The following is a 14,611-nucleotide window of genomic DNA, read 5'->3' as shown; positions in this document are numbered from 1 at the left end:
TTAACCACCCTTTTCATGTGAATCCTGGAGTTGCAAAGCAAAGTAGAATGAGGTGTTTAAATAGGATCTGGGTATGTTATTTTTATGACTGATGTCTTTATCTTGTGTGGGAGAATGCCAGTTCAAAGAACTTCCATAGAATCATAGAACAGTTTGGGTTGGAAGGGACCGTAAAGATCATCTAGTTCTAAGTTCTTTACCTTCCACAACTTCTAATATGTTTTTTCTTTAGAATGTAGAGTTTTAACAAGGAACTTGAGATAAAAAATTTGGCAGCGAGCTGTACTCTACTGAGAACTCCATGTTCCTTCTCTTCAACAGACTCCCTTCACTTGCAAATGTCCCAGTTCTGCCATGGGAGTGCTTCCTACCTGTGAACATGACCAGTCTTCGGGCTGCCAGAATGAAGCCTGAGTGGGACCATATAGAGGGAAACTCTAAGAGATCAGAAGTGGCAGATATGACAGTCAGAATCTTTTTAAGAGTAACTCAGGCTGGGCTCACATTCCACATGTAGGAAATGTTAAGCATTTGAAATGGAGCACGAGCAAAGTGCATTGTGCTTCCCGAGTCGTTTCCGTGACAGTGAGGATAGGAAAAAGTGAGACAGCTGTTCTGGCCAACATCGGATCAGGAGGGAGTTCAGGTTTTAATCTAGATTTGCTCTGTACCCAAGAGTTTGGAAGTGAAGTCATGATGTTCTCTACTGCCCAATGAGCAGTGGAGGCAAGGGTGCTTGTTTGCACCCAGCTGGCAGCAATAGGATTCCAATTTCATGCACATATTGCAAGCAAGGAAGTGCTGAGCTTTAACAAATGTTCTGTGCACACTAGTGTGAAAGAGAGTGAAAATGGTTTAGGGTTTCCTTTTTCTTTCAATTCAAGGAATTGTGATACGGTGCCAGTTATTCACATAGTGTCTCCTAAGTCAGTATTGTTCTTAAAGAAATGGAGCTTGTCTGCATTTGAGGAACACAGGGGATTTTATAGGATTGAAAACACAGTACTTTTCTTTTTTTCTTACTCTTTTAACTTTGGGTTTGGTTTGGTTTTTTTTTGTTTAGATCTCTGATTTTCAGCCAGGAACACAAACTAGAACTAATACGTCCTTAGTTGTTGTTATACTGCAATTCTTTTTTCCTTTCCATGAATAATCTCTTTCAGAAATTCTGAAGCCGTCTTTGCCAGAACTCTTAGATTTCCATTATTTTCACTGAAAGCGTTAAATGTAAAAGGCCATTGTAGCAAAAGTGACATGAATAAGCACCAGGACGAGACTGCACACAGACTAAGGCAAAACCGCCTTCTCTTCTCTCAGAGGAGACAGGGACCGTTAACTTTCCATTCTCTCCAATGTTATTCAAGTTAAGTAATTTACAACTGTACTTACACTGTGCCATTTTCCCCAAAATTGATAGATTTTTTTTTCCAGATAGGATGTACTGCTCCGGCCACTCGCTGGCACGTGCTGCCTTGGATTCCTCCTCTTGCCTCTTCTCTGGTGCTCAGTTCCACTGCTGGAGGCCCTCTCGCTGACCTTACTCAGCATCTGAACTCCTTTGCCAGCTCACAGGTTCCCACCACTTATTAAAGTCCATTCCTTTCCCAACTTTCCATGTCACAGGGTCCCCCTTTTTCCTCAGCACTTGCTCGTCTCCCTTCGTACTCCTAGTCAGCCCCATTTCTTCTCAGCCCTGGGGTGTTGCGTCCAAAACTGAGTCCGTTTCTGGGTGGCTTGTGTTTTAGGAAGTAGCTGTTCCTCCCAGCTGTGATTCCTGTCTATGATCCCAGTCCTGTGAAGTGCTCCTGAATTTCTTAGCACGAGAGTTGATATAAAAAGAAGAAATGTTTTCTAACGAAACAAAACAAAACTGAAACCAGATTGCTTTATAAAAAATAAATTATTGGGGATTTCTTATCTCTTCGGTTCAGCTCTTTAGGGAAACAGCAAAGCTTGCCTACATGAGAGCCAAATTGAAAGATGCCACCTAGACTGCCTAGCTAATAGACAGTCTTAGAGACAACTTTTTTCCAAAGCGGGAAGCCTAAGAATTTACTTTTTTTTCATATCAAAAAGGAAAAAAGTTCCTGCCAGCCTTTCACACCAAAGGAGAAGCGACCTGATTTTCAGCTTCCGTTTCAGCTGGTGGGTATTGCAAGAATTTTATAACTTGGAAGACTTATTGAATGTTACCGAAATGCCTATATATGGGGTTAAATACCTGTTTTAAGGCATTCTGGTCAGAAAAGATTGGCCTTAAGCAATATAACCAGATGACTAGTTTCCTAGTTCCTCCTTGTGCCTTGGCTCAGGAAAGGAAAACACTTCCTCTTCCTTCTGAGGGCCCCAGATTTCCTGTGCCATCTATTTATACAATTGGTGTAATGAACCCCAAGTTAACCACTTCCTCGCCTGGCTTCACATAGGCTTCACATCTTTAAAATCTCTTTTTGCTTTATGTCTTTATGCGCCACTCGCAACTTCTCTTCAAGGTGCATTCAGAGCTTCTTCCCAGCAAGCCCGTATTTGGAGTATCTTCGTCAAGGTGTTGTGTGGTCAGATGGTGTTGCTTGGAAGTAATGAAGAAGAGGAGACGTAGGCTGGGCCCTGCTGGCCTTTTTATACCAGAAATAAAAAAAGGTCTGATTATCTCAGCCACATAAAAATATGCCGAAAAGTTTAGGTGAATGAATTTGGCAAAGGCATCACAAGATTGAACTAAAGACTGACGATTAAAGGAGTTAGTCATACCTCATTTAATGAAACCAAGAACCCAGAAAGCTATTCAATGTGAAGGCAAGAACAAGTTGTAGCTGGTTGATTTGTACAGTGAGCGTTAAGAAGATGGAAGGGAAATGGGCAACTGGAAGGACCTGCAGAACTGAGAGCAGTTTCTGGAGGACAGGAGACCCCAAGACATGCTGTGGCAAAAGAGTTTTCCAGCTGAAAGTGCTGGAGTCAGAAGGACATTCAGAAGGTCCAAGAGTCCTTGGTTTGGGATGCAGTTGAAACGCCTGGGCTGTCATGACAAGTGTTACTAGTCTCCTTCAAGATGTAGCAGAACCTGGACGAAGAGACAGCAGGAAGATTTGCAAAGGGCTTCCTGCAGTCACTGAATTGGGCTGCCAGGAGGCCTTGAGAGGGCTCTGAGCTCTGGGTTTGCCCTGTTTTCAGGCTGAAGCAAGATCAGGTGCCCACTAGCCAGCTGTGAGGAATGCCTGGCTGCTCTGCAGTGATTCCAGAGACGCAGGGGCATGCTTTATCTCAGCAGCCTGACTTTGCAGCTTCTGCCTGGCAAAGTTCCTTGAGATCTGATCCAAACATCCTCTACTGCAGCCACATCTGCTGTACTTGGGTTGCCATCTTCTTTATAAGAGAATTTAAAGCTCGTGTGACTGCTGCTGCGATGTCTCCAGCCTGCCGGACTGTACCAGTCCCTTTCCTCTGAACTTCCCTTGTAAATCACATTTTCCAGCTCTTCAGCCATCCTCATAATTATTCCTTGCAATCCTCTATGGTGTTTTCATGTGTTCCATTCAAAGTATTCTTTGACAGGGGACAGGACAAGGGGGAATGGCCTCAAGCTGCGCCCGGGGAGGGTCAGACTGGATATCAGGAAAAAATATTTCGCAGAAAGGGTCTTTGGGCGCTGGCAGAGGCTGCCCAGGGAGGGGGTGGAGTCACCACCCCTGGAGGTGTTTAAAACACAGGTAGACGAAGTGTTCAGGGACATGGTTTAGTGGCAGATAGGAATGGTTGGACTCGATGATCCAAGAGGTCTTTTCCAACTTAGTGATTCTGTAATTCTATGATTCTAAGTGATGCCCCAGGCTGGACACAGCAGTGCAGCTAAGGCCTTAGAGCACCAAGTACAGCAGAAGAGTTTCTTCCTGCATCACATATGGCACTACCATTAATAGATCTTGGAAAGACAGGTTTTTTTCTGATGGAGTTTCCCACTGTATAATTTCTATTCTCTGATTTGCTCTTACCCAGAGTCCTTTGTACAATTCTGCTGTTTTGTGGGCTGTTCCCTACATTATGTATGTTCACTAGGTGTTTCCTTTCCGTATGTTGTGGCTATCAGCAGCACAAAGTTGAGGGACCAGCACTGACGCTGGAGGAGTCACCCACGGAAGGAATTCCTGCTCTCTGTGCCCACCAGCATCCTGCAAGCTGTGTGAGCACATTTCTGGGCATGTGTTGTGTTGCTGTGGAGATGACACTTGCCATCCACATTTCTAATGACTTGAAATAATTTGCTTTGCAATTAAAACAAGATCTATCCTGTGATAACCCTGAGGAAATAGTTACTAAACAGAGGGGGAGGCAGGCGGGAAGCGGATTTCATTGTTGCGCTCTGCTCGGTGGCTCCAGCTTGCTTTGCGCTGCCCCGTCCTGCTTGGTTCTGTTTCCTCCCTGTCTCAAGAACCAGAGCAAGTTTGTGTAAATTTTAGGCTCTATTTTGCTTCACTCCTGTCATCCAGTGTGCTTATCTAGAGGACATTAATTCAGAGAGCACTACCAGGCCAGTTTCTGCTAGTGCAGTGCACACCAGACCTGGGCCGATGCAACGCTAGTATTTTACTACCCACCACCGCTTTTCCTTCCCAACTCATAAACCTTTGCAACAAGTTCAAGTGTGAAGAAAGCACCTGTTCCAGCTCCGGGCTGCTTTCCTTGCTTGCTGGCAGTGCAAATCGTTAGACCAGCCTTCAGGTAGGTCATCTAGCAACCTGAGAGCTAGCTGCAACTTTGCTGAACCGGTTTTTCTGTGTTAAACTGATGCTACGCAGGCATCATGCCTGCAGTCCTGGGGAGTGTTGGGCTGGGGACACACTGCGCCCTCAGGGGTGGTGGTATTTCCTTGGAGTTAGTACATAAGTTGCAGGCTGTTTGATGCTGGGGGTTGGAAGTGGATGATCTTTAAGGTCCCCTTCCAACCCAAACTATTCTATGATTCTATGATTCAAGAGGCTCACACAACACTTGTCGCTGGTGGTATCCGAGCACCTTGCAGCTGTGTATTGAACAACGTGACTAGTGTCTGTCACGCAGTCTTTGTTCTCATCCTTTCCCCAAAGGGAGAAGTAAATGCAGCGAGGTCTTGCTTTTACTGTTCTCTCTCTCAGTTCTTACTATGTAGTTTTTCCTGTGCCTCTGTGCAGAGGGAGGCAGCACAAAGCAGCGTTCCCTGCTTTCCCTGGAGATTGGAGATGCTCAGGGATGCCTTGAGCAGAGGGAGCTCATTTCATAGTGCAGGGAAACAGGCAGAGGGTTGTCGGGCCCTGCTTTGTGCTGGAGGGGCACAGCCCTTCCCGCCTGCTTCCTCTGTTAGAGTCCTTGCAAATAATAACAATTATAATACAAAAGAAAATGTGGGAGAATAATCCAGCAGTCTTTGCTTTCCCACTCTTGTGATGGCAAAGCTGATGTGGAGCGAGGCGATGTCGCCACTGTGGCTTTCTCTTGAGCTCCCCTGCTGTAAGCGGGCACCGAACAGGTTTGATGGTCCCCTGTCCTTCCCTCCGTGCTTGGCCCCGGCTCGTTGGAGCTCCCAGCCCCACCAGTTTCCCGTTTCCTTATTGCTGCTCTTGCTGTCTGTGCAGCTGGTCAGGACACATGTTCAGGTCTCTGCCAAATCCTGTCTTAAAATGTGAAAGTGCTGTCCTTTACTTTTTGGTGTGTGCTGTGCGGGTTTGGTGCTTTTTACCCTGAATGGGCTTGGGGAAGGGGAACTTTTGAAGGAGCTTGCACTGCCACGATGGAAATTGTCTCTCTTTGGGAATGAGCAGGTGCATCCAGATGCATGCGAAGCCTACATGGCCACAAATCCCATTTCTTCTTCTTCATCAAGAAAAGTGGCTGGAGGTGACGGGCAGCTGAGCTACCGGGTGAAGGGGTGGAGAGCAGGAGGGTCTCTCCGGGTGTGCATCCCACTAGCTTGTATGTGAGTTGGAGCTTCTGGCCACCCTGGGGAATTTCCTTGGACCACAGGCTTTGGTCCACTCTTTAAATTACAGCACAATCAATTAGAGGAAGGAGGCCTGTTACAAAATGCTTCTTCTTCTGGTTACCACGGAGACCAGCACGGCTGCAGAGACTGAACTATCCTTGGCAGCAAAAAGTGCTAATTCAGCCTTTCCTCCCACTTACATCAGGGCTCCTTTTTGGCCTGAAACGAGCTGTACAGGGCAATCCGTCTTCTCGCAGGCACCCTGGGAGGGCAGGAGCTGAGAGGCAAAACAAGGCCTGAAGCTCCGTCAGGGGAGGTTCAGGTTGGATATCAGAAAAAAATTCTTCACAGTAAGAGTCATTGGGCACTGGAACAGCTGCCCAGGGAGGGGGTTGAGTTGCCTTCCCTGGAGGTGTTTAAGGAACGGGTGGATGAAGTGCTGAGGGACATGGTTTAGGGAGTGTTAGGAATGGTTGGACTCGATGATCCAATGGGTCCTTTCCAACCTTGTGATTCTGTGATTCTGTGAAGGCTGAGAAGGCAGTGTTTGGGCACTGGGAGAGGGAGGGAGGGATGCTGTGTGAGGGTGGGATGGGGGCTGAGGGAACATCATCTGTCCAGGGGTTCTGGGGAAGCGGGCAGACAGCGAGGTCTTTGGAAAGTGATGTGGGAGTGTGAAGACAACTTTGGGAAGAGGAGGAGAAGGGCAGGCTGCAGTAATTCGAGAGGTGGGAGAGAGCACTGATGGCAAAGAAGCAAAGAAGCGTTTGGCAAACTGTGACCGTCCTGTTTACGCTCGAGGTGTTTTTGGGTCTGAGTGAGCACTCTGATGGGGCTGATGCCTTTTTCCAGGTGAAAAAGGCCGAAGCAAACCATCACAAGCCTTGTCTCTCAAGAGCTGCAACCCACCTATGGATGCTGTAGGTGGTGGGCAGAAGGCAGTCCAGGCTGATTAAATCCAGAGGATGGACACTGCCGTGAGATAGGCACGAAAGCTGAGGGTCAGTGCTGCTAACAGTGTGCTCTGGGCTGCCGGGGGGACTGCTGTAATCACAAAAATGGGGATTTCAGAGCAGAGGAAGATGCACAGAGTTAAATGGAAGCAACTAGAGGAAATATTTCAACTCTGTCACAGTGCAGCAACGTCAGGATCCTTTCATACGATGGATTAAAGACACATGCTTTTTTCCCTTGATTGTTTTCCCTGATTCTCACCCTTCGTAGCTGACATCAAGAAGCAGAAGTCTGCTATTTTCATTAACTGGTGTAAATCAGAAGTCTTTCAGCTTATGCTGATTTTGTGCTGTGCTAGCAAAGCAGGATTTGGCCTGGGCTCTTACAGACCTGTGAAGTTTTAACCAGCAATTTTTTTTCCAACACCTCTGGCCTCACAAAAATATAATCCAGTGTTTGCCCAAGTGCAGCTTTCATGCTGAACGCCATGTTTTCCAGTGTAGGAGAATAATAAACCTTAATAAATGCATGAACACCTGGGAGACAGAAAAGGAGGCTGCACAAGCAGAGCTCTCAGAAACGTCACACACATTTGTTCTGGAAATGTGTCTTGCTGAGCCTTTAAAGACATGCAGGTGTCATTACAAATGAGAGGTATTTTAGATGGCAGGCCTGAGGGAGGCTTCAAAGGTGGGTGTGTTGAAAGCACTGTCCTAATTTCTGGGCTGAGATTTTGGTTTTTAGGAAAATTAAAAAGAAATCTTGTTTCTGCTAGGACACTGAAGACATTTTTCTGTGCTCCACCCACTGTGGTTTATTCCAGCATTTCTCCTGTTTAATCTCTTGGATTTGCTACATTTGCCTTTTAAACAAAAAAAGTAATAAGAAAGAGGTAATAAGAAACTGGGCAAACATAAATGGCATGTAAATAAGCTTGTTCAAACTTGTAGTGAAACCTTGTGTGTGTTAATTTTTACAGCCGATAATTACAATCCAAAAAGTAATGAATTTGTCCTGCCTGTTAGTCAGAAGCAGAATGTCCAAAGCCTGCCTGTGTAACAAGTTATTTCAAACTGGAAGCAAAGCTTTAAGCCATTATTAACTAACCACATTCCTTGTGCAAAATCTGGCTTTATGCATGTAAAATAGTGCAAGCCAAGGCTACTGGCGGGGTGATCAGGCCTTCCTTTTGATTGCTTACTGCTGCTGCTCCCCTAGATGTGACACATTCCCAGTGTTGCTCTTTTAAGTCAAGAACAAGAGTCTGGTGGGGCTGGAAAACACCATTTCTGCACTGTTTTGCCCTTGCTCCTTGATGTTTTGCTGTGTGTGTAGATGAGGCTTTCTTGGGTTGGTTTCTTGAGTTCCTTGAGTTTGCATGGTGCTTTAGTGCAGTTTCTTTTGGCCAGGAGGTCTGTGCTGAGCCCTGACAAACCATTTCGCTGTTCTTGGTAGGGCCCTTGGTTGAAGCAACCGTTCCTGCCTGGTGAATCCAGCCGATTTACCATTCATGCTGATGCCTAGATACAATTGCTCTGAAACTTTGCCACTTAAAGACCTCTAAGACCTTATCCCTGTGTTTTCCATCTGCAAATATGCATTTCCTGAGATTAGCAGCCAAGGCTGTGCTAGAAACAGGTTTAGTCACAGTTACAATTCAGGTGGTAAGCTCAGTGTGGTGCCTGATGCATTCACAGTCCTGGCTGTGTCCTGAGCCTCAGCTTCCTTAAGCTTCAAGGTGCCTACCAAGAGGATGGAGACTCCCTTTTTACCAGGAGTCACATGAAAAATGACAAAGGGTAATGAGTGTAAGTTGTTCCTGGAGAGATTCTGATTGGATTCCAGAAGAAAAGTTTTCACCATGAGAACATTTAAACATTGGAATCATCTCCTCAGGAAATTGAAGGATTCCTCTACACCGGACACTTTTAAGGCTCAACTTGACAGATACTGCGCCATCTCGTTGAAACTGTAGATCACTAAAAGGTTGGAGCAGATGATCCCTGAGGTCCCTTCCAACTCGGCATTCTATGATTCTTTTTTATGACGGTGCCTTTGCTAGCTTGTTTCATTTGAACCTAATTCTGAGCCCTTGAATCCTGGAAGGGGTGCTAATGTCTAGATTTAGACATGTTTATCTTAACAATTTCACAGAAAAATTCTTCCTGGATACTACAAAATATAAGATAAGCCAGGGGCTTTGTGCTCACTAAAAGAGAGGATGCAAAACATTAACCTGGGAGAACTCTTTCTTTTTAAAGTCTTGCTTTGCTTCAAAGCCAAACACACTGAATCAAGTGAGAGAGCTTTTCATTTGGCTTCAGTGAATCTTTGAAGCTGCCATTTTTGCTGACAGTGGCTGGACCGTGTGTGCGTTTCTCCTTCTGTTCGTACTGCAGGCGTCGTTCTGCACAGAGCCTGCGGTCAGGTGGGCAGTGAGAGCTGGGCTGCCTTTCTCTGGGCAGCAGTAGTCGGTTTTTCTCTCTTGATGACTATGTTTTCCCTTCTATGAGGAGCAGTGTTTCAGTGGTAGGAAATCCCAGACCATGACAGACTCCGTGTTTTGTTTCAGGCATCAGAGGGTGTTCCTGTGAAGTATTTTGAGAACTTGGAGGAACTGATAGAATTTTACAAGAAGGAGAACATGGGTTTAATATGGCACCTCAGATATCCAGTCCCCCGGGAAGAGGAGGAGGCTGCAGATGAACTGGAGGAGGATACTGGTAAGAAACCCGTGATGGGATGGGATGGGATGGGATGGGATGGAATGGGATGGAATGGGATGGGATGGGATGGGATGGGATGGGATGGGATGTGATGGTGCAGACCTTTGACACTCTGGACTGAAGGTACACAGTGCAGGCAGGGGCACTAGAGCATGGCATGAGATAAAATGGAGCAGGGCATAGAGAGACCTGAGCTGGTAAGACCTACAGGTCGGGAGTCCTCATGAAACTGGGGTGGTACTGCATCTGGAGCATCAGTTTAGTTCACCTGTGGGAATGCATAAGGACTCTCTGCAGAAGTAGATTATAGAATCATAGAATAGTTTGGGTTGGAAGGGACCTTAAAGATCATCCAGTTCCAACCCCCCTGCCATGTGCCAGGACATTCCAACTAGATCAGGCTGCCCAAGGCTCCATCCAACCTGGCCCTGAACACCTCCAGGGATGAGGATGGGGATTATATCAGTTTATGTCCAGCCGTCTCGTGTCTCTGCGCCCCTCTCCCTCTGCTGCATCTGTGGGGGCACTGCCTCCGCAGCAGAGATGCTCCCCCAGAGACTTCAAGTGTGTCTCTGTGCAAGCCACATTCAGCACTGTGGGTCCTGGGTCATCTGAAGCTCAAGCCCCCTTATCTGCTCTGATCTGGAGGACATTTCTAACAACGATACCAGAAGTCAGAGATCCCGCAGCAGCTGCCGGTCTCAGCGTGACTGGCATCATCCCAACTATTTTAGATGAAACGTCACTGTGGGTTCCTGACACTCGATGGTCTTGGATCATTCCTTGGATTTTTCTTGGATCATGCCTTGGATTTGTCATTGTTCTCCTGAATCCCAGGGGAAGGTCATGCCCACAGAGCCATCCTTCCTGTCCTTTCTGACGTCTGTCCGGAAATGATGAGCATTGCAATAAAACCTGTCTGCAGGACATAGTCCCTGTGACAGACGGGCAGGCGCGCGTGCTAGAGCAGATTGCGGTGCCTCTGTATGTTTAAGCAATCCAGCGGACCTCTAATAGAAGCTTGAAGATTTTGGTATGCAGTTCTTGTGAAGAAACAGAACAAAAATTTGCAAAGCTGCTCAGGAAAGATGTTCCTGGTTTTCGGCCAGCTGCACCGAGTCTCCAGCTCTCAGGGCGGGGGAGGGAACTACAGCAAAAATAATACACAGAGAGGCGAGCAGCAGGGAATGAAGTTCTAGCCAAGACTAAGAGCCTTTAAATAAAGAGATTTAGCACAGGGGCTGGGCTGTTCATGTACAGAATTTTGTGGAGGTTGTTTGGAGCCATTGTGCTGGAGCTGTGTAGGGCCGATAGATGTCTGGCTGTCTTACATATAGACTTGCAGAGGTGGCAGATGAGCACCCAGCTCACGCAGCTCCCCTGCAGGTGCACCTCCCCCTGTGCCATTGCTCTGTGCTGTGGTGCTTCTATGAATCACGGCTTCTGCCCAGGGGCAATGGATCAGCTCTGGGTATCTTTTTGTGATGAAAATTCCACTGTTTGGAAATAACCAACCCTTGAAACTCCAACAACTACATAGTAGAGGTGTAACAAAGTATTAGAGAGGTATAGAAAGAAAGGCACCATGGCTGGAATTAATGGAGATGAGCCCACTCTTCTCCCAGGAGAGGGAGGTGTGCTGAGCAGCAGGAGGACAAGAGTCTGGCAGAGTAGGAAAACCTTTTGTGCTTCCAACTTGTTGCCCACAAGACAAGGCAGGACACCCAGACCCTCTCTATTGGGCTATAGGGTCTATTTTCTCCATTTATATGTGTTTACTTTAGCTGTTCACCTCTTTCCGTGAGCACCTTCTGGTCCTCTTTCCATCCTGCCCCTACATCCATTCTGCCCCAGTTGCAGGTCTGGTAATAATAAGGATGAGGTACAGTTATGTTCTCTGAGTGTTACACTCAAGGTAATGAATTAACCTTCCGAGCTGCTGTGCAGATGGGACAGACAAACTGCCTCCGATGAGGGTACGCTGCCATGTGCTCCATGCGCGTGAGGTCCGAGCCTGGCGGCTCAGCCCGCTGACCTCACACCACTGGCATCCCTGAGAACAGCGCTGGGACGATATCAAGCCCTGAGCTTTCCAGCTCTGAAACCGGAGGCCCTTCAGAAGAGACGGTTTCTGCAGGGACTGCTGTGGTGGTGCAGCCGCTGCCCTGCCTGTGGGTGAGGGGGAGGAGGGCAAATTGCTGTGCTGGGATGACTGTGCCTTTCCCTTCCTCCTTGCCAGACATGGTACCCACGCCTCCTATCCTGCCCCCGCGCAACATCCTCATGGCATTGCCGAGCAGCGAGACAAAGGAGGTTGCTCCTCTCTCCGAGAACTCCAGGGTGGCAGATGTTAATAAGCTGTCCCTTTCTGAGACACTACTCCAGCGACTGCAGTTCCAGGACACAAGCAGGTGAGGATGGCAATCATGGGGCTGCAGAACCAGCCTTCAGCCCCGCTCTGCACTTTCTGCGCTGCTCTGTTTGGGGCAGCTGAGCACCTATTTGATTCAGCAAAACTACTCCTATTTCATACTACCAAATGAAGAACCAAATCAGATCTCCAGCTGTCATAGAATCATAGAATCACCAGGTTGGAAAAGACCTCTTGGATGGTCACTCCACCCCCTCCCTGGGCAGCCTCTGCCAGTGCCAGATGACCCTCTCTGTGAAAAATTTGTTCCTGATATCCAGCCTGAACCTCCCCTGGTGCAGCTTGAGGCCATTCCCCTGTCACATGGGAGGAGAGGCCATCACCCTCCTCTCTACAACCTCTTTTCAGGTAGTTGTAGAGAGCAATAATTTTTCATCTAGAAAAATATATTTTCCTGAGTATTAAAATCACCCACAGACTTTCTCAACTAAAGTATAGTTTTCTAATATGAAGGATGGCAATATCTGAGAGAACTTGGTGTATTAGCTGTGTTCCTAAACTACAGATTGTCTCAGAAAGCACCAGGCAGTCCTCAAAAAGAATGAAGTGGTGTGTGGTTTTCCAGGTACTCATACTTAGTATTTTACTCCAGCTATAGGTCTGGCTCACATTGTCCCATGTGCTACCTGTTTCAAGCCTGGACACACACAGATGCTTTAGAGGAAGCTGCATGACCTTTAATACCCAGCTCTGCAAAGCTTAGAACTAAAATAAAAATAAAATCAGAAGGCCTGCCTGCTGGCAGGGCAGTGGGAGGCTGTGAGCAACCGGTGGTTGCGTGTGGAAGCACAGGTCCTGTTGTGGTGGCCTGGTTGACTAGGAGAAACCCAGTTTTATTCAGCTGTCTGCGCCATTTAATCTGCGAAGCTGGGACTGCCTGCGTTTGTCAGGGGTCAAGAGAGTACATACAGTCTGCCTGGTTCATCCTTCCTTGTGGTGCTGGGAGTCCAGGCACCACAGAGGCAGGGAGGTGGGGAGCATCGCGTACAGCTCTGTGGTCTCAGCCCTCTTCAGACTCTTCTGGATTGTTTGGAATAAAAGTGAGACTTCATAGAAGCATAGAATGGTTTGGGTTGGAAGGGACCTAAAAGATCATCCAATTCCAACCTCTCTGCTATAGACAGGGACACCTCCCACTGGGTCTTCACTTCTGGAGCGTTTTAGCTTGATGGCCAGAGGAGGAATGCAAAGAGTCAACTATTTAATGATTGCTTGTTTGGTGCATTGTTTCTGAGAATAAGCGAACTGGCCTGACAGCACACATAGAATGGTTTGGGTTGGAAGGAACCTCAAAGCCCACCCAGTTCCAACCCCTTCCATGGGCAGGGACACCTCCCACTGGATCTGGTTGCTCCAAGCCCCATCCAACCTGGCCTTGAACACCTCCAGGGATGGGGCAGCCACCACTGCTCTGGGCAACCTGGGCCAGGGCCTCCCCACCCTTGCACGAACACATTTCTTCCTGATACCTCATCTAAATCTCAATCTAAATCTAAACGAATCTAACTTGGTGAGGTGAAAGGAGTCTTCATCTCCCCAGAACCCGTGCCAGCAGCCTGGCTTTACCCGCCAAGGCTAATGATCCCACTATGGCTTTGGCAAAGCCAGGCATCCCGAAACTTTCCCTGGCATGATAGCTCAGCAGTCACAGAGCAGAGGATTTGGGTTGGAGGAGGAGAAGGAGGAGAAGATGTCAGCACTGCGGTGGGGCATCCATGGTTCAATTCTGAGATTGGCATATTTACATTGAAATCCAAGACAAACTGCCCCACATCTATCCGTGCTGGCAGAAGTTTCAGAAACATAATAAAGCTGCCTGCTGTTTGGGAGCAGAGAGAAGAGCTGGGTTTTGATCTGCCTGTTTCTTTCACAGTGTCTCTGACGAGCATCTTAAACTCATCCAGGATTACCTGCGAGTTCACATCACCAGTGACTTTGAGATGGTGCAGACCGGCTCAAGCAATCTTCCTCAGCTGAAGAAACTACTTACACTTCTTTGCAAAGGACTCTTCAGGTAACTAGGGGCTGGTTTCTGGAGATTGGAGTGTAACGCTGTAACGCAGTAGTCTAAGGTAGGTTCCATGTGCACGGCATTCACAACCTGCATTTCTGGCATAGGAAGTTGGCGTAGCCTCAAAAACATTATATTTAGATCTCATGACCTGGGATTCTGGCTCAAAGATATGAAATCTATATAAAAGACATAGCTCTGACCGTGAAGTTTCCCTGTAGGCGGTTTCAGTCAGTGGAGTGTAATTTTTTTTTTATGCTTTGTTTAGAAAGAAACAAAACAAAAAAAATGCATTAACTGATTAACTGCATAATATGGTAATGCATAAATGACAGCTACAGAGTTGTCAAGCACAAGGCGTTCGGGGAAACAAGCACATAGTGGTGTACAGCTATGTTTAAAACGCTGATTTTCCTTTCCACTAGTGCACAGTGAACCTAGAGTGGTTCCACTGCTGTCAGTGAAGTCCAGCTCAAATGGAAAGGAAAACAAGCCTAGAGTCTACAAATTTTACCTTCCCTATTTATAGACTT

The 14,611-nt window shown here is 47.1% G+C and overlaps 1 protein-coding gene across 3 annotated transcripts in view; it reads left to right on the top strand.

Moving 5' to 3' along the window:
• The window catches only part of INPP5D (inositol polyphosphate-5-phosphatase D), a 64,464-nt gene that overhangs the window by 22,583 nt on the left and 27,270 nt on the right, over positions 1-14,611 (top strand). For all 3 annotated transcript variants that reach the window (XM_054074668.1, XM_054074667.1, XM_054074669.1), the window contains 3 exons: positions 9,483-9,633; positions 11,876-12,047; positions 13,941-14,081. In XM_054074668.1, the coding sequence (XP_053930643.1) occupies positions 9,483-9,633; positions 11,876-12,047; positions 13,941-14,081 (464 nt within the window). The remainder of the gene's footprint in view (positions 1-9,482; positions 9,634-11,875; positions 12,048-13,940; positions 14,082-14,611) is intronic.

The sequence above is a fragment of the Cuculus canorus genome, chromosome 9 (assembly GCF_017976375.1).
Source record: "Cuculus canorus isolate bCucCan1 chromosome 9, bCucCan1.pri, whole genome shotgun sequence".
Classification (NCBI taxonomy): domain Eukaryota; kingdom Metazoa; phylum Chordata; class Aves; order Cuculiformes; family Cuculidae; genus Cuculus; species Cuculus canorus.
The sequence above is the reverse complement of the archived record's forward strand: the minus strand, read 5'-3'. Positions and strand labels throughout refer to the sequence as shown.